A 21,556-nucleotide genomic window follows, 5' to 3' on the forward strand; every position below is an offset into this window, starting at 1 on the left:
TTTTAATGTACAATATAATATAATTTAATAGTTATAATTTGAGGTATAATTATTGAAAAAATAAATAATACAATTACAAGTGTTTAAACACTTGGAAAGTTTGAATTTTTTTTTTCTATTATAAAGAAAAAGGAAAACGAGAAACCAAGTCGACTATGATGGAACATTGGGCAAATTCCATTACAGTAAAATCGGTTGTCGTTGTTTGCAGGCAACAAAAATACGAGTCTTAAGCCAATTTCAGAAAAGTCGCCAAAGGTTTATCTTTATAATTTGTCTCAATTGGACAGGTGAGATTAGCCCCCAAGCAATGGATATCACTGAACAATCACAACCTTATATCTGTAGTTGCTATTCTACTCGCTTCCGCAGCCACATCGTGCTCGCTCTATAATAACAAACCACCACCACCACTACCACCAATCAGCAGTTGGGAGCCTGCAACTGGGTTTTCTTTCCAACCTCTAAATTCACTTGTTTTCCTTGGTGGGTATTATTTGATTCATCCAGTCATGGCCTCCTTAATGCTCAATGGAGCTGAGAACCACACTCTCAGGAGTGGCATAACCCCAAAAGGGTTAGGTTTTTTGGGGTCAGATTTTCATGGAAACGAGATTTCCAGAGTGAATTTAGTCACTAGCTCTAAAATCTCAAGGACAAGAACAGTGATAACTAAGTGCAGTTTATCAGCCTCTAGGCCAGCTTCTCAGCCCAGGTTCATCCAACACAAGAAAGAGGCTTTTTGGTTCTACAGGTTCCTCTCAATTGTATATGACCATGTGATAAATCCTGGGCATTGGACTGAGGACATGAGAGATGATGCGCTAGAGCCGGCGGATCTCAATAGCAGGAATATGATAGTTGTTGATGTTGGCGGTGGCACTGGTTTCACTACTTTGGGTATTGTAAAGCATGTGGATGCCAAAAATGTGACAATTCTTGATCAGTCCCCACATCAGCTTGCAAAGGCCAAGCAGAAGGAACCCTTAAAGGAGTGTAAGATAATTGAGGGCGATGCAGAGGATCTGCCATTTCCCACTGATTATGCGGACAGATATGTGTCCGCTGGGAGGTATATCTCTTACTTTTGAGCTTTTGATTATCGTAGAAATACAGGAGAAAAAGTAACCTTTATATTTTTATTGAAGTTTGAGTTAACTTGGCTTGTAATGGAACTTGAACAATTGCATGTTTTTCAGTATTGAGTACTGGCCAGACCCACAGCGAGGCATCAAGGAAGCATTCAGGGTCCTGAAACTAGGAGGAAAAGCCTGCATAATTGGTCCAGTATATCCAACATTTTGGTTGTCTCGCTTCTTTGCAGATGTATGGATGCTCTTCCCAAAGGAAGAAGAGTACATTGAATGGTTTGAGAAGGCTGGATTCAAGGATATTCAACTGAAGCGTATTGGCCCAAAATGGTATCGTGGTGTTCGCCGGCATGGGCTGATCATGGGATGTTCTGTTACAGGTATTAAACCTGCATCTGGAGATTCTCCTTTACAGGTAATTATTCTTATCTCATTCATTGTCTAATGATTAAGCAAGCATTTGATTGCTTTATTAGCTGAGTCTTCAGGGTTACAATTCCTGACTGCTTTTCATATATACATTAGGATCTAATATGTGCCATGGTGTGAATCTGTATGTCTTTGAGTTGTATTTCTCTCTGGCTGCGTGGTTAGTGTGAGGATTATGTGGGCATACGGATGTTTAATTTGGATGTCTATTTTGGCATTTTTGCTTTAAATTATGGGGGAGTGGAAAACTTGGAGAGTGTGAACTCCTAACTGTGATGCTATGGAAAACATACTTCTATAATGAAGTTTATAATGACCACTAATAAGAGAAATCAAAGCAAGAAGAGGTGCCCAAAGATGAAAATGGATCCCTGTAATTTGATCATAGGACAAAATACTTGGTTGAGTGTAAATTTTGTTCTTAATTTTTTTCTCATCATGGAGTTTAATTGTTTTGACTTATAGAAACTTGACATTGTAGAACCACCAAAGCTAATAGTATCTTTGGTAAGAGGAACTGGTGAAGCAAATGATTGATTTCTGTTGTGCATAATGAAATTCATGTGTCTGGAATTTAATTTTCTGCTGAACATGGCTCAGAGGAATGTGGTTGTGTTTGTGAATATGTTTATTGATAAAGAAAACCTCCCTCCTAGTTTTGGGCTAATACACATATGGATTCTTCCTTTTTACAAATTCTCTGCTTTGATCCCTAAAATTTGTTTCGACTTTTTAATCCTTGTACATATCAAATGACTTCTTTTTTCGCAAAACCTACATTACTTTTGGATTCAGTTTTTAGCTTACAAATGACAAGTTTTTTACTTCTACAATTTAAGGAGCAAAATGTTGAATTTTGAAGAAAAGGGGGTAGTGGGGAGGATCAAATTGTTAATAGCTAAATCTCATCATTTCTTTAGTTTTCTTTGTAATCAGACCTTGCAATAAGTTGAAATTTGGCTTGTTAAAACAGTAGGTTCGACTCATACAAACATTTGAGCGTTTGAGATGTATATGAGTCTGGTTTCGACTTTTGAGTCATAGGCTCTACTATTTTTAGTTGGAGAATGAAATCTCTGATACCATAGCTTGTTAAAAGGTTGAAAAGAACCGAAACTTAAAATTTGATGGTTGGATTCCTCATGCCTCGTGAGAAAGAATTTGATTTTTATTTATTTGTTTTGTGTACGTGTGGTTTGTTATATGCATTTAGGGTCAGTTTCACCACCACTGCAAACATCTGGCTGTGTATGCAGTTGTGCGTATCACCGTTACTGAAACTTAAACTTAGCTTGGTTTCAAGGCTATGTTCCCCAATAGCTACAAGGTGAAGGGCCTGAGGCACTCCAAATCTTAGAGTAAGAAAATTATTTTAGTAAGTCGTTGGTATTGCTGGAACGCTTTGTTTTGGTTAGGGTGAGAAAATAGAATTTTGCAACCGACTGCAAAATAGATGGGCATGCATGATTTATTTGGTTATGTTTGTGGAATAATGATGATGGAACTTTACTTGAACAACTCCCTAATGCAGTAACACTCTGTTTCTAACCTTGATTAATGTGATTAGTTACTGGCAGAAGTATAATGTCGATTACTGCAAGTGGGTTGTCTTAATTTGTAAATTTTTTCATTTTATTTTATTACAACAGCTTGGTCAGAAGGAAGAGGACGTAGCAAAGCCAGTGAACCCATTTGTGTTCCTTGCGCGTTTTGTTTTGGGCGGCCTGGCGGCAACGTACTATGTGCTGGTGCCTGTCTACATGTGGCTTAAAGATCAAATTATGCCCAAAGGTAGACCAATTTAAGAGGAAGAGGAAGCTTTAGATGTTTGGTTTAGTGGCCAATTTTATGTTGAATTGAAGGGAGTTTCCATCTGTATCTGTGTGGGTGGGTGAGGCTGTGGCCATATTTTGAACAAGCTCAAATCTCTCAGCTTAACGGACATGCTTTGGTTTGTCTAATACAAGTGAAATTCATTTTTTCTACAGTCGCTAGTGTTACATAAGATAACCATAATGTCTTTCTTTCTTTCTTTTTTTTTTTTTTTTTTTTTTTTTTTCAAATTGGTAGTGTGGACATCTATGAATTCACTCCACTTATCAAGCGGGGTAAATTATTATTATTTTTTTTTTATATTTAAATGTCGAACTTAAAATTATTATTTAATGAAAATAGAAAATAAATTATAATATTTTAAAATTCAAAATAATATATGAAAAAGTTATTAATTAAATATAGAATCTATTATCATAAAACAAATAATAAAACAAATAAGATAACTAGTAAAGGAGAATTAAAACTTTAATTAATATACATCATTTTTAATTTTAGAGTAAAAAATTTAAAAATTTCAAATATTAATACAAAGTCATGCATAAATAAATTTAATTGCATTAAAGAAAATTAATAATTTAATATTTATTATTATATATTATTAATATTTCATAACAGATTCTATTAAAAAAACTATAATTTTAGAAAAATAAAATTTATTAAATTTCAATATTATTAGATAAGAAAAATTATTTAAATAAAAAAATTTTAATATTTAAATAACTCTCATCCAATTTTTATTTACGTAATAAAGTTAAGTTCATCGTCAATAGTCATGCATTCATGTTGGATGGGTAAAAAAATAAAAATAAAAAACACTTTAAAATACAAACCATTTAAAAAGAGAAGAGATAAAAAGAGAAAAAGAAAATGAAAGAGATAGAATTATGCGAATAATTAAAAGATTGTGACGATAAATTTTATATAAAATGAAGATAAAATAATTATATTTTTATAGAAAATGAAAAGATTAAAATTATCATAATTATTAATATAATAAATTATAATAATTTAATAGTTTAGTTGTTTAATAATTTTTTAATAATAAAATATAATAAAATTTTTTATTAAAATATTAATAATATATTATATTAAAAACTAATTAAAAAATTAATTTAATAAATTGTATTTATTATATTAAAAATAAAAAATTAAAAAATCATATATTAATGGTGATAATAAAAATAATAAATTGTATTTAATATATATATTAATTATTATTTTATATAAAAATAAAATTAAAAACATATAAAAAATTATAAATTTATACCACATCAGATAGAAAATCTCATATATTTATTATTTCCTATCGCACAAGAGATGGAAATATAATATTTGTTAGTTAATAATGTTGCTTATAATTTTTTTTAATAAAATATAATTTTTTAAATTTATTTATTATTAAAAATAAAAATAAAATATATATATTAAAATTTTTATTTTATTTGTAATTAATATATTATATTAAAAAAATTATGGAAAATTAAAATATCATATACTAAAATTAAAATCATATATAAATTATAATAATCAAAATAGTAAATTATATTTATTATGAACATATTAATTAGTAACATAACTAAATATAAAAATATCATTTAAAATATAAAAAAATATATTAAATGTGTCACGCAAATAAAAAAATTTAATAATGCCACTCGCATAACTATATAATTTAACTACATTATTTGTCAATCTTTCTATAATCTATTTTAGAGATTATAGATCTCAACTTAACATCAAAAGTAGTAATTAATTACTACATAAACAAATTATGTTTTTTTTATCCGAAACAAACGTTTCATTACAATCACACATTAATTATAATATATACCCGACCAATAACAGTATTCTTTTAAATATTAAATTGTGATTTTTCATTTACAAGTATGAAATACGTGAGCTTCCAATATGAAAAGAAAAATAATTTTTTTTTTTAAAAGAAAAGGAAAATGGCTCTTTCATGCGGGCGTGTACCAATGGGATATGGCAACGACCCAAAAAACTACAGCCAAGAAAGAAAGAAAAGGCAAGACGGGAAATCCTTGAAATTCCTTAGTTGTGTTTCTGTGGAAATCTAGGATAAAATAATGAAATATGAAATAGGATTCCTTTAGCTGAATTTGCAAATGGGTACAAAACTTTTCAAAAAAATTTTAAAAATTAAAATCAATGAGTTTTGTGACGGTGCTATTATCACACCACCTCAAGTTCACACGAGTCCAGTCATTTCCACATCGGCCCTGGAACATCTAAGAGCCAAAGAGAAAACCCGTTCTCTTCCGCTGCCGCATGCATGATACGTCAGCAGATACATGAAACTTAAAAGAGATATACCACTTCAGTTTCATTCATCAGCTCTGTTCTCCACTCGCATACTAGAATCTGTAAATGCATAATGAAAATCGACACACCAGCCCTCGCCGTTCAACTACAGTGCAATGTAATTAAGAATCATTTCAGATGGATAAGCTCGTCTTAAAACACTGGCCAATTTCATTTGAATATGGTTGAGCTTTCTGTACTGACGACAAGCGAAAGGACCGTGTAAGCTACTTTGTTCCTGAATCAGGACTGAGGTCCCCATATGAAACCAACCCCCTCTGCGCAGAAGGCGAGCTTGATTTAGACCTACGATGTTTTGTTGGTACAGCATCAGGAGATCTGGAAAGAGATACCCCATGGCTCCTCGACCTGGAACTGGACCTTGACCTCGACATCCCTTTGTCCAAATCGTGCTGATCATCAATTCGAGCACCCAGACGAGACTTCAGACCCTCACTTATGGCAGGTCGCTTCTCTCTGGGACTGGGACTGCGAATTGGACTCTGACTCCGGCTTTGATCCTTATAACGGCCACGATAACTGCCGGGACTACGAGATATGCTTCGGCTCCTTCGATTTCCATATCTACAAAGAATATAAATTAGATTCATAGGCCATAATTTGTAATGCACACTTCTGTTACATAAATTGAACCTCGTAAACTAAACATAAAAGACGAGTGATTTTAGCACACACAGGATATCAAAATATCTATAGTTGCTCCAACAAGAAAAAAATATATATATATATTTTTTAGGGTGGGATGAGGGCACAGCAGGAATTTCTGCAAGCTCAAGTTTACAGCATCCTGTTAAACCCAAACGAGATATTCCATAAAAGGAGATGTCAGGAGCTAATTTTATAAAGATCTGAAACAAACCTCTCACAAAAATAACAAGAAAACAGAAGAGAGTGAAGGGAAAAAGAACCTGGAAGGGCTCCTGCCTCTTGGTGGACTTCTGTAGCGCCTGTTTGATGACCGCTCCGAGTAACTTCTATAGCTTGAATTGAAAAAAGAAAAAGCAAAAAAGCAAAACAATGAAACAAATTCATAGGTCATGGATGGAGGCCTTTCTCTAAATAAATGACTCGAAGATTACCTATCACGGTATCTTTCATTAATATTTCTTTCACCATAACGGTAGGACCTCTGAGGTGATTTCTCTGGAGAAGGAGTACGGTAACGACGTGCAAAGGAATAACGTTCTGTGAAGCCACGTCCTTTCCTAATGCGCTTGGGAGTGCCATTTGGAGACTGGCTTCTTGATAAACCCTTCCTATGGTCAGAGTTAGAAGATTCAGGGGCTTTGCGGGCAAGGTTGCCCAATGGACTCCTTGAAGGCCTTCCCTGGCTTGGCTCACCAGACTTCCTAGCAGGGCTCCTACTGTTGGTCCTGAATCTTGGACTCGAGGGAGCTTTTTTGGGACTTGTACTTCGACTCCTATGGCTGTTGTTTGGCCTTCTTTTGGGGCTTGGAATTGCATGCCTGCAAGAACATGCAATTACAGGAATCTTAGAATACCGTTATTGAATGTGTAAGCCATAAAAAACAAAGCCAAAAAAAGATTGCAGAAACCTTGGTTTATTTGAGTCATCAGCATAAGTACGGCGATTAGTAGTCATCTCAGATTCCGGATCTATGCCATTCCCATTGTTTGCATGCCCATCATTCTTTGGAGGCAATTCACCTTCTTCATTTGACAGGTTTTCCCCAGTTGCCTTTGGCTTGTGATCCCTTCCTGCAACAACTTCTTTTCCCAAGTGACTAGCTGGGGATTTTTTCCTTGCATCTGTAACATTGCAAGTAAAAAAGGGATGATATTATTCATTTCAAGCTGCTGTCCCATCAAACATCAAGGTAATGCTTATAATTAGAGAAGATGAGAGCAGTATACCAAGATTCTCCACTTTCTTTTCAGCAAGAGTTGAGCTATTGGTTTTTCGAGCAGAAACATGAAGATCAGCTTTTTTGTCATCAGAGCTGCTACTAGTACTACCACTCGTACTACTCTCAGTATCACTAGAACTGCCAGAACTCCTGAAAACATAAATAAATAAATGGGGCCATAATTAACATGCCAGTTTGCAGACCATTAAGGGAAGTTCAGACGCAAAGTGGTTGCACTAAATACAAACTAGACCATTTAGACTTGCGCTTCGATCGCCTATTATGTCGGACTCTCTTCCTCTCCCTCCGACCATCCCTTCGTTTCCTCCCATGTTGGTGTTTACCTCTTTTCAATGACTTCCTCTTCCTAATATGCCTTCCATCACTGGATGAACTAGAATCAGATAGTGACGAATCTGAAACTGATTCTGAATCTGAATCAGTACCAGAATCTGAATCATCATCAGAGCTGTATGAATCAGATGATAAGTATCTCTTTTTTCTTTTTTTTCTTCTATCCTTCAGGGATTTTTTTTGTTTTCCTCTAGTTTGCCCATCAGAGCTATCATCAGAAGAAGGAATCTTCCCTGCTTTCTTCTTCTTTCCTGGAAGAAAGTCATATATATTGGACAAGTATTGTAAAATATTGAAAAATGCCCCACAAGGATTGCAGTAATAACTATAAGATAAAGGAAATACTCGCATCAGCAAAAAAAGATGCCGTGCAATACCTGCATTTCCAACAGCACCCTGAATTTTGTTTTCAGAGGTTTCACCACAATCTACAATTTTTACAGGGTGGATGGGTTTACCATCACCTGTTCCCACCTGTTCAATTTTCTTTACGACATCCATTCCTTTTATGACCTTTCCAAAAACTACATGCTTCCTGCCTCATAATTAAAAAAACAAATGAGAATCCATCAAATTGATAATGCTTTAATTTTAATTAAAATACAATTTGCAAAAACAAATCATGGCAATTTAGGAGCATTATGGGGCTATAGGTGAGTAATTCATATGCAATGAACATATGAGCACAGCAGGCAAAGACCACATACCCATCAAGATGGGGCTGACGTTTAAAAGTTATGAAGAATTGGGAACCATTTGTGTTTGGACCACTATTTGCCATAGAGAGAAGACCTGGTTCATCATGCTTCAGTATAAAATTCTCATCTGCAACAAGGTACATAAGTTATTGACTTTGAAGAGACTAATCCAGCCAGCAAGTATTCAACTATACATATTATATCTACCTGCAAACTTCCCCCCATAAATACTTTCTCCACCAGTGCCTGCAAACCAATTAAAGGTCGATCCTTACAAATCTGGGAATGAATATTGAAGCCACATAGTGAAATTGCATTCATTAGTAGACTATAAAATTTATCAAATCATAGCGTGTACCATTTCCTTTTGAAAAGTCACCACCCTGTCAGAGGAAGGAAAACAAAATGAACAATTTGATAGCAATGAGATATAAACGCCACAGAAAACAGAAATACAAGCCCCTATCAAGATACTACAAAAAAAATTCACATTATGGTAGAGTTTTCTTGGGATTGTTTTTGCATATGCTCTTGTAAAAGCAACCCTTTGGAAACCTTGATCACACACTTCTAGAACACTCATTGCCAAAGCATCCAAAAATGTTTTTTTATTTTTGTGGCAAGGCATCCAAGAGAATGCTTTTGTAAGAAGCAGTTTAAAATGCAACAAAAAAAGGGGCAACTAGTTTGTTGTCAAGGAAACCAAAATGAATAAACGGTACACTACAGCTCGTGGCACCGGTTCTCCACATAATCAACTACAGTTTGGTAACAACCAGTTATCCACATAACCAATGAATAGTGTGACAGCTACACATTGATAAGAATGTATTTAGAACTATTTATTTAATTGCTCCAAGAAACCATATCATTCAACAAGAAGCATCATATCATCTGATATTGACACTCGATGAAAAGAAAAGAAACAGCATACTTGGGCCATGAATCCTCGAATAATTCGATGGAAAAAAGATCCTTTATAGTGGAGAGGCTTCCCAGTTGTTTTTCCATTGCCTTTCTCACCTGCAATGAATATGGCGCAATAGTATCAAAATCCAAATTAACTTATGCAGAGAACAGGCAACTGATTTCTCAAGACAAGAAAAAAAAAAGAGGATACTAGATCAACATTACACAGTTGATAACTTGATATTCAAATGTAGGCCATATCAGAACCTTACTAATCCTTTTTAATGCCAACTGCTTTCTAGTTGAATGTTTTAATCCCTAAAGAATGGCCAATGAATACCTTGGCAATTCTCTTAGTATACCATAGGGCCACATCAAAGAATGTCTATAAAGAGGCTATTTCGAATATAATGCATAACCATTATCTGATACATGATAGAGCAGATTAAGTGTAAGCCACAAGTTAGGACAACAGTAAGAACACCAGAATGTCCATCCACGAATCTAATCCCAAGTGCTCAAAAGTGAAATCAAGCTTCTTCATTTTTAACAGGAAAACTGAGTGTTAGCACATATCATAACAGCATCCATTTAGTGAATCATGTAAACTTTGATTTTCATGTCCTGATTCTCCTGAAGCAGATTCTAAGCATGTACTAGATAATTGGTATAGGACCCCATGAAAAGAAACAACAGACATTTCAAAAAGGTGCATAAAACACCAGATAAGGAGCATAATTGTCAAATCAAGATTGGCATCGGCAATCGAAATCTTCATTTTGTGAATCGGGAATCAAGAATTGAATTGAATCATAAGATTCAAAAAAAATTCAAAATTAATTTAAATATATATGTTCTAAAAAATAAGTGTAAAAAAATCATACACACATATTTTAAAATATACATAATTTATCATTTATCTAACTAAAAATATGCTCTATACTAGAATAATATATTTTTATTATGTTATATAGCTTTATATTATAAATTAGGAACTTTTGAATTGTACACAATGATTATCATTATGTATGTGTTGAAACTCTCATTTAGATTTTATTAAATAATTAAATAATAAAAAGGATAGTAGGTTACATTGAAAGACAACTATAATTAGAGGAGTAAATGAACTTTAAAATAAAAAAAAAGAAGAAGAAAGAAAGAAAATAAAGAGGGAGAGGGAAAAGAATAGGTGATCGAAGAAAAATAGCCAAGGAAAAGGTTTTATGTGCACTTTTCATCAAAAAAATGAGAAATCTTTAACTAACAACCCTTTCAAAAAATAATCCCTTGAATCAAGTGAAGATTCGGTGATTTCATATTGATTCTCATGGTTCACTATTGATTCATTCAACTTAATCGCAATTCAGGTACATTTGCAATTTGCCCCATAGATGCAAATCGCTAAGATGTGGAATCGAATAAAAAATCGTGTGTTTCGAATCAAGAATCATAAGATTTAAGTATATTTAGTATTTGCCCATAGATTCGAATCATTATGGTGAGAAATGTATTTGAATAGAGAATCATAAGATTCTAATAACAGTGATTGGAAGTGAACACTAATACTGGTTGGATAATAAAAGTTGCATAGCGCCAAGGACAAATTGAACAGAAAATGCTTCATATATCATTGTCATTTGAACAGATAAGTTTTACATGCCTGTACAGAGAGCACGGAAATTATCTGCAGTCTTGGGAACAACATCTGCAAAAAGCTGTCAATTAAAACAAACAAATTTAGCCGTATCTCAAAGGTAAAAACATAAACTTTAAATTCTTTAAAATAGTAAGAAACAAAAACAGAAGTAATTAATTCCAAGATTGCAGGAGAAGGAACAAACAAGCTCAGTTAAGATTTTTGCATTACCTCAATAGCAATTCTTTCAACAGGATCTCCATCAATTGACACATCAAAAAATACAAGAGGATTCTTTTTCTTATTCATCTGTCCTATCTCTTGAACACTGACATAGACATCAAAGTTAGAATATGCATTCTAATTGAACAAAATTAGCGAATATCATTGAATTAGGATATGCAACACATCATACATGCAGATATTTACCATCCAGAATTTCCAATTATGCAGAAGCTTCAAGCTCATAAGAAAAAGTCATTCAACTAGAACTAACATATCATACAAAAATAAGGAACTTGGTTTCTCTAGCCGGCCAATGTACAATCTAATAAGTTCCATTACTAGCTGCGTTTCTCAGCATATTGTACAATCTCTTTGTACAATATGCTGAGAAATGCAGGTAGTAATGGAACTTATTCCAAACTGTTGAAAAATCAACCTTAGCATAAAGCAGTCATAAAATATTGGAGCATAAAAAACATTTTCCTAACATACGTTCTCAGTGACACCCAAAAGAAATTAAATAATAACAATAATAATAAACTTTTAAGTTTGGTCCAATTTTTAGTTTCCCAATGCCCATGAGTCCATCCTTAAATTCCACCTATGTTTGGTCCACAATAACCAACTTCTATCTACCGACCGACTCCATTTTGGAAGGAGTTCGAAAAAAAAAAGGGTTAGCATGCAAGTAGGGGTGGTTCCGAACACTTTGGCAAGCGTATTTTAAAAGGACTCGCAAAACCCTAAACTAATTCTTGGATTTTAAGCTAAAAGCTCTACGTATAAAGCTCTATGTTAACCAATTCTGGCTGTATTTTCACCATTGGTAGACTAAAAATATCACAGAATTGAAAATAACAAACAACGGATTTCAGATATGGCAATCCTACGAATTACCTAAAAAAAATCCCGCAGATGAAGAAGATTAATAAGAGAAATTAAGTTGAGAAGAGTTTTGTAACAACCTTGTAGTGCGCAACTCAGCGCTAATTGAACTAGGGTTTGCGACTCCAGAACTCAAGCGGCGGCGAAAATCACACCAGTGTGAAGTAAGGAGAGTAGCTATGCTTGCGCTGCGACTCGCGAGAGATTTTTCCTGCTAAAATCCTCTACATATGAAGTACAAAAATGATCAATTCTATGCGTGCCACGTTTGCACTTAAAAATGATGCTTGAGGTTTTAGGTAGATCTGTCGGTACTATATCATGGGCCCTATCCCAGCTCTTTTACAGTTCATTGGTAAAAGAATTCTATATGTGCGTGTGTAAATATATCCCCACAAACTTACTTTTGTTTCTATTTATTTTAATTTATATATCATTTTCTGAAGTAATAATTTATTTTTATTATTATTAAATTATTTATATATCATTAGTATATTATATTAATTTCTATAATTTAAAAAATACTTATATTTATATAAATGCAAAAATACTAAAATTTAATATTTAAATACACTAAATAATTTATTCCTAATACTACGTTTGGTATGTGGACAATATGGGAAAAGGAAAATTGATGAAGAAAATATTAAGGGATTTTATTTTTCGTTTATTTGGTAATAGTGGACAAACCAAAGAAGGGAAAGAAAATAACTGTTTTTTTAGTTATCCTCTTTGTAGTATGAAGAGAAAATAAAGAATAAACATAGTATATATCTCTATATAAATAACAAAAAGAAGAAAGAAAGGTATCATAATAAATTTATAAAAATATAATTATTTTCCATTCAAATAAAAAAAATAAAATAATTTTAATTTTTTCACTTTTATTTTCCTCCCTCTCTAGAAAAATCTTCTAAATAATCGGTACGCACTAAATTAAAAATAAAATTTACTTGTGTAACTATTATCTTTTATTTAAAATTAAAGATTCCATTAAAATTCAATTTAGTAAAATAAAATCATAAATGTTTGAAATAAAAATTTTGTTTTGTTCATCCTTTTGTATTAAATTTTTTATTTGAAATAAAATTTTTTATATTTTTAATTTGTAAAATTTTTATTAAAAATAAACAAAATTATATATAATTTTATTTATTTTTTATAAAATGAATTATGGACTTGGTGAAATCTATATAGAATGAAAATTATCAATAGCTCAAATATAACTGCCGTATCCATTGTATATAATTAATTTTCCAAATTAAGATGGAAAATAGTCATAGTGCAGTGGACTTTGTTTTCCAAGAGTGAGAACCAAGGCCTGACAAAAAACTGCCATTGAAAATTCATTCGTTCATTCAAACGTTGATTTTGTAAAAAGGCTTTCAGGACCCACTTTCTAGAAATTTTCCTCCTTTTGAATGGAATTTTTAGCTCAACCGCGTTGGACTGTTTCAATTTCATCCTCATAAATTAATTTTTAATTTATTTCTTGTTTACTTTTATATATCAGACGCCTTCATACCTGAAGCTCAACTCAACCAACTCCCCCTCCAAAAACACACATTTCTTCTTCTTCTTCCTCCTCTTCTCTTTCTCATCTACCAGCAAATCTTGAAAATTTGAAGAACAATGACAGACGCGCTTACAGAAGAGCAGATTGCAGAGTTCCGCGAGGCCTTTTGCTTGATTGACAAGGACTCAGATGGTGTGTGTGTGTGTGTGATCTTCTTCTGAACTCTTGTTTCGTAAATATTACTGGATATTCTAACAATGTCTGTGCAGGCTTCATTACGATGGAAGAACTGGCCACCGTCATACAATCGCTGGATGGACATCCTACCAAAGAAGAAGTTGGAGACATGATAAGCGAAGTCGAATTTGATGGAAATGGAACAATAGATTTTGACGAGTTCTTGAGCATTATCGGACGGAAAATGAAGGTAAATCTTTGCATTTCTTTTATATGTTAATTAGTTTCTTCCATCCGCTCTCTCGTTTCATACCATTTTACTATTGCAGGAAAACGTTACAGAGGAGCTAAAAGAAGCTTTCAAAGTGTTTGATAGAAACCAGGATGGATATATATCAGCCAATGAGGTCAACATTCTCATCTCATCTTCTCCAGAAGTACCTAATTTTTTCTTCTTTCTTTTTTCAAAAAACCTGATTTATGTTCATATTGGCATGCAGCTAAGGCAAGTGATGATAAATTTGGGCGAGAGATTGACAGAGGAGGAGGCTGAACAGATGATTAGAGAGGCTGATTTAAATGGCGATGGTCTAGTTAGTTATGAGGAATTTGCCAGGATGATGATGGCCTTCTAATTGATAGTAAAACTATATTTGAAAAAAGGCACATTAATTAGGGATCCATACATGTGTTGTTCATTAATTTTTGCCATTTGCTTCTCTGGTAGACATTGCTTCTTGTTATAATGGCAGTATGCACAGTAGCCCAGGTGAAAACGAACAGGCTTATCTGTTATGTTGATTATTGCTTTGCATAATAATAATAATCAAATAACATAGAACAGAAAAGTTGCATCAAAATAGAAACTATGCGCAGAATTGATGGTTGATTATCCTTCAAAGACTTTCCATGATCTTGCTATGTTAGTGGCAGACAAATTTCTACATCCTCCCTTTGACAATCGCATCATTCTAATTTATGATTGATCAAAATTCTGTGGCTGCTACGTTTTATTGTGAACATTACTTGATTAAGTTGAACACACTTGAGCTCTGATCTCTAACCGGAGCCTGAAAGAAAATAATCTAAATCTTGAAGGTGCTAAAAGGAGAGGGAGTCTGTGAACTCATTTACTAATAGAAATGTTAGTAATATTATGGTTCAGATTCATGCCTTCCTGCAAATTTATCCAAGGAACAAAGGAAACCAACCGCACCAAATTAGGCATTGATCATGAGTTGTTTAGCTAATGTTTTTTTTTTCTTTTTAAAAAATTACTATGAATCCTAAATTTGAATAAAATTAATTGGTCAGTCATTATAATTTTTAAAATCAATTGATCATTCGGTTAATAATTCCATTAAATAAAAGTATAAATTGTCAATTAGAAGGGAGTAGTTATAAATTTTAAAAATAATCCTCATCTTCCTAAATGAAATGCAAAACTTAGCGTTTTGAGAGAAATTACCATTGCTTGCATTTTGTTCCGCAAAGGTCATCTCATGCCTATAGTGACACACGGCTCAGTTGTCGTACTTAAGTATACATAAACAAACACAAAAATATGTTTAGAAAACTTTTTCTTTGAGGTGCCTTTGGCAATTTTCATGAATGAGCTGAGAAATATTGTTTTCAATGAGTTGGTACAGGGATTTTTCAAGAGGTGACCGCAAAATAGTCTCTCCCAGCTGCATGGTGTTGGATCTCGTCTAGTAACCGACAATAGCGAGTTCAGGAAACATCAATTACATAATCTTTGTTTGAGAATTTGATATGGCTTGCAAAGCCCCTTCAAAATACAGTGGAGATGTGATATAAATTTTTCAAAGAGGTATTACTAGATATATTCTCCAGCATTGAGGACCACCATAAACTATAAGCATGATTCCAAGTTAAATACAAAACCCAACCCACAAAATCCAAGTAACAGGTGATTTCCCATGACCGAAAAATCCAACAATATGTAGAATATCAAGGTAAATTGCAATGGATATGATATATCTCAACATCAAAGTTAAAGGGTTGGTCGAGATTAGCAAGATTTCACATTTGCATTTGACTTTTCTCTCATAATTAATGGAACCTCTTAACTAGAGTTACTAAAAGTAATAAATAATTATATTTTAAGATAGTAAAAAATACTTTAATTGATTATAAAAATTAAAACAGGAACTCTTCCAAAACCTCAATGACTACTCACCATCCTAAACTACCATCAAAATCTTTAACAAATATTATTTAAATTTTTAATTAACGAATTTTGCACAATATATTTAAATAAAATGAATATCTAATATGATAATATAATTTTATATATGAAAAAAAAGCATTGAAAAAAGAGCATTAAAATGAGGTAGGAGCTAGGAGGATATCTCCATCCTGCTAATTAAAAAACCTTAAAGCAAATCTTAGTACTGGAACAGTATAGTTTGATGGATTCTAACTAGAGATGGGGTGAACTTAATACTACAAATTAAAATTTTAATTTAATTATGTATAATCAGTGATTAGAAGCTCATATGGGTAATTGGATTAGGCCATGTTTAGGAACGAGTGGGCTTGGGCTTGGGCCTGTTGCATTTAGCATATAGTATGAATTAATCTATTTCTATTTTACAATAAATTAATATTTACTATGTATATTATTCAGTAATTTATAAGTCATGAAAAATTTTATAACACAATCAGCTATTAATATATAATGAATTTTATTTATTTTTTATTATAATTAATAATCAATCATTATATTTTGAAGTGCTAGAAAGGTTAATTAGATTAAAAAAAATAATTTTAAATATACAAATCCGCACGAATTTCATAGTATTTTATATTATAAATTTATGTGAACCTGTATCAAATAAGTATTGCTAAATCTCTAATCAACCTCCTCCTCCTGCCTCAAATGATAAGTCATATTTCCCACCCTCCCTACGTATGGGCATTCCTGACCTTAAATTCTCGGATTTCCATTGAAGGATAAGAATCTAAAGAGCAACAACCAGCCTATTCTTCTTATATATAATAGTTTTAGTTTATCCGTTTACTTCCTCAAACTGATAGTGTTCATGAATTAAGACTTCACATCCAGAGAAACATTTGATGTTTATACCAATCAGCAATGACTGAAACGGCACAAATGGACAGATATGCACAATTATAAGACAGACCAAAAATAAACCACAAAAAATTGGTGTGCACATAAATCAACAAGCCATGAATGTCGCAGGTGCTGATGATATAATAATACTGGAAAATGAGAGAATAAGGAATTTACGTACACTGAGATTACACATAGATGGAGGTATGACGTGATTCCATCAGCGGATGAGGCTACCACATGATCTGATATTTCCCTTGGTAGAGATAAGTTCAGATCATGCTGGCAGCTTCAACTGCTACTGGTGCACGATGAGTCATGGTTATGCATGGTGATAGACGAGAGAGCAGGAGGATATGTGGATATATATAGGAGGCTCATCTCTTCTACTCATCTGATAGATTTTGGTGCTTAATATAAGAAAAAGAAAAGGGTTTTCTTTTTTTCCTCTGTAAAAGCTAATAGTAATAAAGATTAAAAAAGAAAGATGGCTAGTGGTCCAAAGCAAGACAAAATGAATATTATCATATGCCCACGCCACCATCATGCAACAAGGTAGCGAGTTCTTCTAAATCTTAACCCTTTAGCCTTTAAACACCTTTTTTCCTCACTCAACCTTAAAAACAGTGCTAACTACAACTATAGCTTGACATATGGGGCCTTGTTTTTCTTTATTTACAAATAATTTAAAAATACCCCATAAAAATAGAATCTCTATTTAATCTCCCAAATTAAACAAAATCACAAGTTTAAACGTTCTCTTGTATTGGTTATGGCATATCTTTTGTCTGCAATTAAGAATAAACGGGAAAGGAGGATTAGCCAAATGTCGAAAAATGATGGGTCTAATTAAAAGTAATGTTTGGATTAAGCAACGTTTAGTTGTCATAATCAGTAAAGTGAAAGGACCTGATAAAGCAGGATTAAGAAAATGATATAAAATCTGATAAAGTTAGCTCTTGATTTTGACATTCTGTTTCTTTCAACTTGTTTTGATCCTTTTGGTGGGCATGCTCAGATGGAGCCATTGGATGCATTCAAAGTCACGATCCTCATCTCCAAAGTTTCATTTCAAAACTACAAAATAATTATAATGATAATAAATATTTCAATAATAATAAAAAAATAGAATTAATATACTTGTTGTGCCATGGAATCCTCAAATGATAGGATTCCACATTCCATCTATCAACTGTGTATTTCGTATTCATGGGCTCCATCTGTTTTATACTTTTTCTTTCTTTTTTTCTTCTAAAAAAGAACAAGAAAAAAGAATGATGATAATATCAGATCGATCACATAGTCGCCTTCCATTTTTGGGTAGATGAATCACCGAGAGTATCCTCCCACCAATTTGGAACAGTTTTTAAATCATTGTCGAGAAAAGAAGAGAGAGAGCGTACATATATATATATATATATATATGTATATATAATGAAAGGAACACCGACATTTCACTAGGGAAAGACATGATACAAAATAAATAAGAAAACTTATACAGTTTCATATTTGAATTTAAAAATATTTATTAATTTCTGAATATTAATATTAACAAATTAATTTTTATATTTTTTAAAATAATTAAAACACTTCCCATCAATAAAAAAATAATAAAAAGGCTTAAATTTAGTTTTAAAATCAAATAAAATCTCAACTGTATATTATTATTATTAATAAATCAAATTTTCATTTTTTTTAAATTTATTAAAACATTTTTACTTTTCTTTAAATTTATTAGATCATCATTCCACTTCCTCCTTTAAACAAAATACATTGATAAAGAAAATAAAAACATTTTAAATTCATTAATAACAATAATACTTAACCCTCCTTTAAATTTAAACATTATAATAAAAATTTAAATAATTTAATTATCTCAATTTCAATTTCAATTTCATGACAATTGAATGTCTGGTAAAAATTAATTTACCATTAAACCCAAGCAAATGGATAAAATAATCCCTTAACCATCAGGAATTAAATTAAGGTTATTTTTCAATTTCCGTACTTTCCCCTTACCCTCCATTTTTTCTAAAGAACTTCTTTCACCTGATTCCTCATCGTCGTTTTCATCATATCATATAAGAATATTGTTTAATAAAAAATATTTTTAATGAAAATAATATTTTAATATTGACTTGAATTCCATGAACTTGTTTCCTTCTTTTTCTTCTTAGTCCATCTCTTCTGAAATAGTAATTTGGTAATAATAATATCTTGCTAAGCTTACTATTTTCTAATTTTCATATTTATGAAGTTAAAAAGCAGGAGTTCAAAGAAAACTGAAAATACAGCTACTTTCTTCAGGTAAACTATTGATCAAAATGACGATGAATAATAGCATACTTTTCATTATTACATGAACATGTTTCATATGAGAAATGCTGAAATGGAAAAACGACATCTCATCGTGTCACATATCTGAAAAATCAAACGATCAATGGCCATAAAATCCAGTGAAAATCATATTGCATGAACTGATAAACCAGGAACCACGAATGATCAGGTGAAAGGAAAAGGAAGAAAAAAGAATCCTTTCGATCATTCAAAATCGATGCCAAGTGTAATGCATAGCATTCGATCCCTCGCCTGAACCATAAAGCAACAAGAACACGAAAATAAAAGTTGAATATGATTCATGGCAGATGAGACTTTCAGCGCAGTGCACTGAAATAGTTTTGGCAAAAATGGTATGAACACGATAAAAAGCACGGATGGATATTTGACTTCACAATCCCTTTCATCAAGAAAGTGCAAGAAATGCCAAAGCAAAAAAACAAAAAACAAAGAACAAAAAGCAGACAAAAATTGAAAAGAAAAAGGTCAATAAGCGCATGCCGGACAGCCAAGAAACTGAGCGAGGTAAAAAAGGAATATACTCACAGTGACTTGTTATCACTTTCCAAAGAGATTGAAGGATGTTTGGAATCTATTGGGTCCCCAAATAGGAAGGAGTGAGGCTGTCAGAGCATGACCTAGCTAGGGTTAGCAGCTCTCTCTGTCGCTCTAACCAAAGCTAGATCATGCTGGCAGCTTCACCTTTTCCTTTGTGAACTCTACTCTGCTGTTGTCTCCAAGGAAGAAGAGATTCAGATGTTGAACCTAACTAGCTAGAAAATGCTCTTTCTTCCTTTCCAGTTGAGGACGACTTGAGAAGAACACCATAGGCTAGAATAGAAAAACTTTAATCACCGTCTTGGATGAAGGAAGGAAGAAAGAAAAAGCTCCAAAACGAAAAGAAAAAAAGCAGCAGAGAGAAGATTAAAGAAAAACAAGAACATGAATCAAGAAACCAGCACAGGAAGGATAAAAGAAATAGAAAGACAATAAAGGGCAAAACCAAAACCAGGCAATGGAAGAGAAGGAAGCCCCAGAACTCCCGGACCAGGGGGCTCGCGTAAATAAATATACGGTGAGAAAGGGACAGATGTTAACAAGTTAGAAGAAAAGAGCATCATAAAGACAAAAACCCACCTCGCGGAACAGTGAATTATTAAAAGAAGCATCGACAGCTAAGAGAGAAGTAGATATCTAGGAAGGCTAGAGAAATAGGTGTATCAGAATAGAGAAAGGCCTTAGGGTCACAGACTCACAGGTGGTACAAGTATAGGACGGCACGGCAGGGCCGGGGACTGACTCTGACCACTTCTCGGCTGGCACCCACCCCGCTTTAGTAATTCAAAGCATTTTTAGTTGTTTGGGTTGTAGTTTAATTAGTAAGCGTAACTGGTTTAGTTTCGTCCGAGTTTCAGTTGTCAATTCAAGTTAGAGGTGATTTTAATGCCAACCCGATCGATCCCTTCCATCGAGAAGGCATTAGTTGGGTTATGGTGGTGATCACAGGTGTGATGAGGCTGTGTAAGTCATTGACATTGAAAAAGAAGAGGGAGGAGTGAGAAAGGAGAAGCAGAGATTTATGTGAGTACCGAAGATGTAATAGCTGAGACAATAGGATCCTTCTCGTGACTGACACAGCAAAAAAAAAAATTAATTTGATGATCAGATTTATTTGACGTGTTAACAGTGATGTGTTATTGCTTGGACAGCTAGTGTAGTGTAGTGATAGATCAATAGGCCTGTTCCTGTTTTGTATGATTTATCTATGGACCATCTCTTTACATCTTCTCGGTTTGTTTTTGGTAAAAACCAGACACCTCTTTTTTCATTTCTTAACTAATTGCCAATTTTAAAAACTCAATTTTTAAATACCTGTTTTTTATTTTGCAATTTATAATGTGGTTTTGTGTGATTAAAATCTGTTAAATAATTTAATTTTTTTTCATTTTAAATAAAAAAATCAGTAAGAAAAACAATTGAGCTAAATTTTTATAAAATTTTTTAATTCTAAATGGAGAATAAAGGTTTTGATTTGAATGATATAAGCTTGATTCTGTACTCCATAGCCATTCCTGCCCCAAGCTCAAATATGCAGGCAAAAGCTCAAAGACCATTGTGAAGATGAATTCACGTGTAAAATAACAGAAAATAGAAA

The 21,556-nt window shown here is 32.8% G+C and overlaps 3 protein-coding genes and 1 long non-coding RNA gene across 7 annotated transcripts; 2 read left to right on the top strand and 2 right to left on the bottom strand.

The window, feature by feature from the left end:
- Nucleotides 1-272: 272 nt before the first annotated feature.
- LOC110611451 (2-methyl-6-phytyl-1,4-hydroquinone methyltransferase, chloroplastic) lies at nt 273-3,507 on the top strand. Of its 2 annotated transcripts, none has more exons than XM_043961053.1 (3): nt 273-1,072; nt 1,200-1,506; nt 2,777-3,094. In XM_043961053.1, the coding sequence occupies exons 1-3, from the start codon at nt 513-515 to the stop codon at nt 2,849-2,851; spliced, it is 942 nt and encodes a 313-aa protein (XP_043816988.1). In that variant the 5' UTR covers nt 273-512; the 3' UTR covers nt 2,852-3,094. The 2 variants fall into 2 exon arrangements, with proteins under 2 accessions (XP_043816988.1, XP_021607507.1); XM_021751815.2 differs by lacking the exon at nt 2,777-3,094 and adding an exon at nt 3,170-3,507 and having other exon boundaries at nt 288-1,072.
- A 1,988-nt stretch (nt 3,508-5,495) lies between these two features.
- LOC110611458 (peptidyl-prolyl cis-trans isomerase CYP63) lies at nt 5,496-12,513 on the bottom strand. 3 transcript variants are annotated; one of them, XM_021751835.2, is made up of 14 exons: nt 12,355-12,513; nt 11,396-11,492; nt 11,189-11,243; nt 9,554-9,642; nt 8,978-9,002; nt 8,827-8,865; nt 8,629-8,746; nt 8,299-8,456; nt 7,821-8,172; nt 7,575-7,717; nt 7,256-7,469; nt 6,779-7,165; nt 6,608-6,673; nt 5,496-6,263 (listed from the first exon to the last, which is right to left on the bottom strand). In XM_021751835.2, the coding sequence occupies exons 2-14, from the start codon at nt 11,471-11,473 to the stop codon at nt 5,906-5,908; spliced, it is 2,082 nt and encodes a 693-aa protein (XP_021607527.1). In that variant the 5' UTR covers nt 11,474-11,492; nt 12,355-12,513; the 3' UTR covers nt 5,496-5,905. The 3 variants fall into 3 exon arrangements, with proteins under 3 accessions (XP_021607527.1, XP_021607518.1, XP_043816994.1); XM_021751826.2 differs by having other exon boundaries at nt 6,608-6,679; XM_043961059.1 differs by lacking the exons at nt 11,189-11,243; nt 11,396-11,492; nt 12,355-12,513 and having other exon boundaries at nt 6,608-6,679; nt 8,827-8,898; nt 9,554-9,645.
- A 1,274-nt stretch (nt 12,514-13,787) lies between these two features.
- LOC110622328 (calmodulin-like protein 11) lies at nt 13,788-15,224 on the top strand. The gene is made up of 4 exons (XM_021766811.2): nt 13,788-13,982; nt 14,060-14,217; nt 14,297-14,374; nt 14,468-15,224. The coding sequence occupies exons 1-4, from the start codon at nt 13,907-13,909 to the stop codon at nt 14,600-14,602; spliced, it is 447 nt and encodes a 148-aa protein (XP_021622503.1). The 5' UTR covers nt 13,788-13,906; the 3' UTR covers nt 14,603-15,224.
- Nucleotides 15,225-17,900: 2,676 nt separating this feature from the next.
- Nucleotides 17,901-21,086, bottom strand: LOC110622336. The gene is made up of 2 exons (XR_002489087.2): nt 19,948-21,086; nt 17,901-18,141 (listed from the first exon to the last, which is right to left on the bottom strand). It is a non-coding gene; the product is annotated as an uncharacterized LOC110622336 (long non-coding RNA).
- Between the last annotated feature and the right edge of the window lie 470 nt (nt 21,087-21,556).

This window comes from Manihot esculenta, chromosome 1 (assembly GCF_001659605.2).
Source record: "Manihot esculenta cultivar AM560-2 chromosome 1, M.esculenta_v8, whole genome shotgun sequence".
NCBI classification, from domain to species: Eukaryota; Viridiplantae; Streptophyta; class Magnoliopsida; order Malpighiales; family Euphorbiaceae; genus Manihot; species Manihot esculenta.

Bases quoted from the DNA above. Each gene is read 5' to 3' on its own strand.
- LOC110611451 (XM_021751815.2), top strand. From the start codon at position 513: ATGGCCTCCTTAATGCTCAATGGAGCTGAGAACCACACTCTCAGGAGT. The intron at 1,073-1,199 runs GTATATCTCTTA...CATGTTTTTCAG, and splicing joins AGATATGTGTCCGCTGGGAG to TATTGAGTACTGGCCAGACC. The intron at 1,507-3,169 runs GTAATTATTCTT...TTATTACAACAG, and splicing joins CTGGAGATTCTCCTTTACAG to CTTGGTCAGAAGGAAGAGGA.
- LOC110622328 (XM_021766811.2), top strand. From the start codon at position 13,907: ATGACAGACGCGCTTACAGAAGAGCAGATTGCAGAGTTCCGCGAGGCC. The intron at 13,983-14,059 runs GTGTGTGTGTGT...ATGTCTGTGCAG, and splicing joins GATTGACAAGGACTCAGATG to GCTTCATTACGATGGAAGAA. The intron at 14,218-14,296 runs GTAAATCTTTGC...TTACTATTGCAG, and splicing joins TTATCGGACGGAAAATGAAG to GAAAACGTTACAGAGGAGCT.
- LOC110611458 (XM_021751826.2), bottom strand. From the start codon at position 11,473: ATGAATAAGAAAAAGAATCCTCTTGTATTTTTTGATGTGTCAATTGAT. The intron at 11,244-11,395 runs GTAATGCAAAAA...TTTAATTGACAG, and splicing joins TTGAAAGAATTGCTATTGAG to CTTTTTGCAGATGTTGTTCC. The intron at 9,643-11,188 runs GCATGTAAAACT...TATTCATTGCAG, and splicing joins TTTCCGTGCTCTCTGTACAG to GTGAGAAAGGCAATGGAAAA.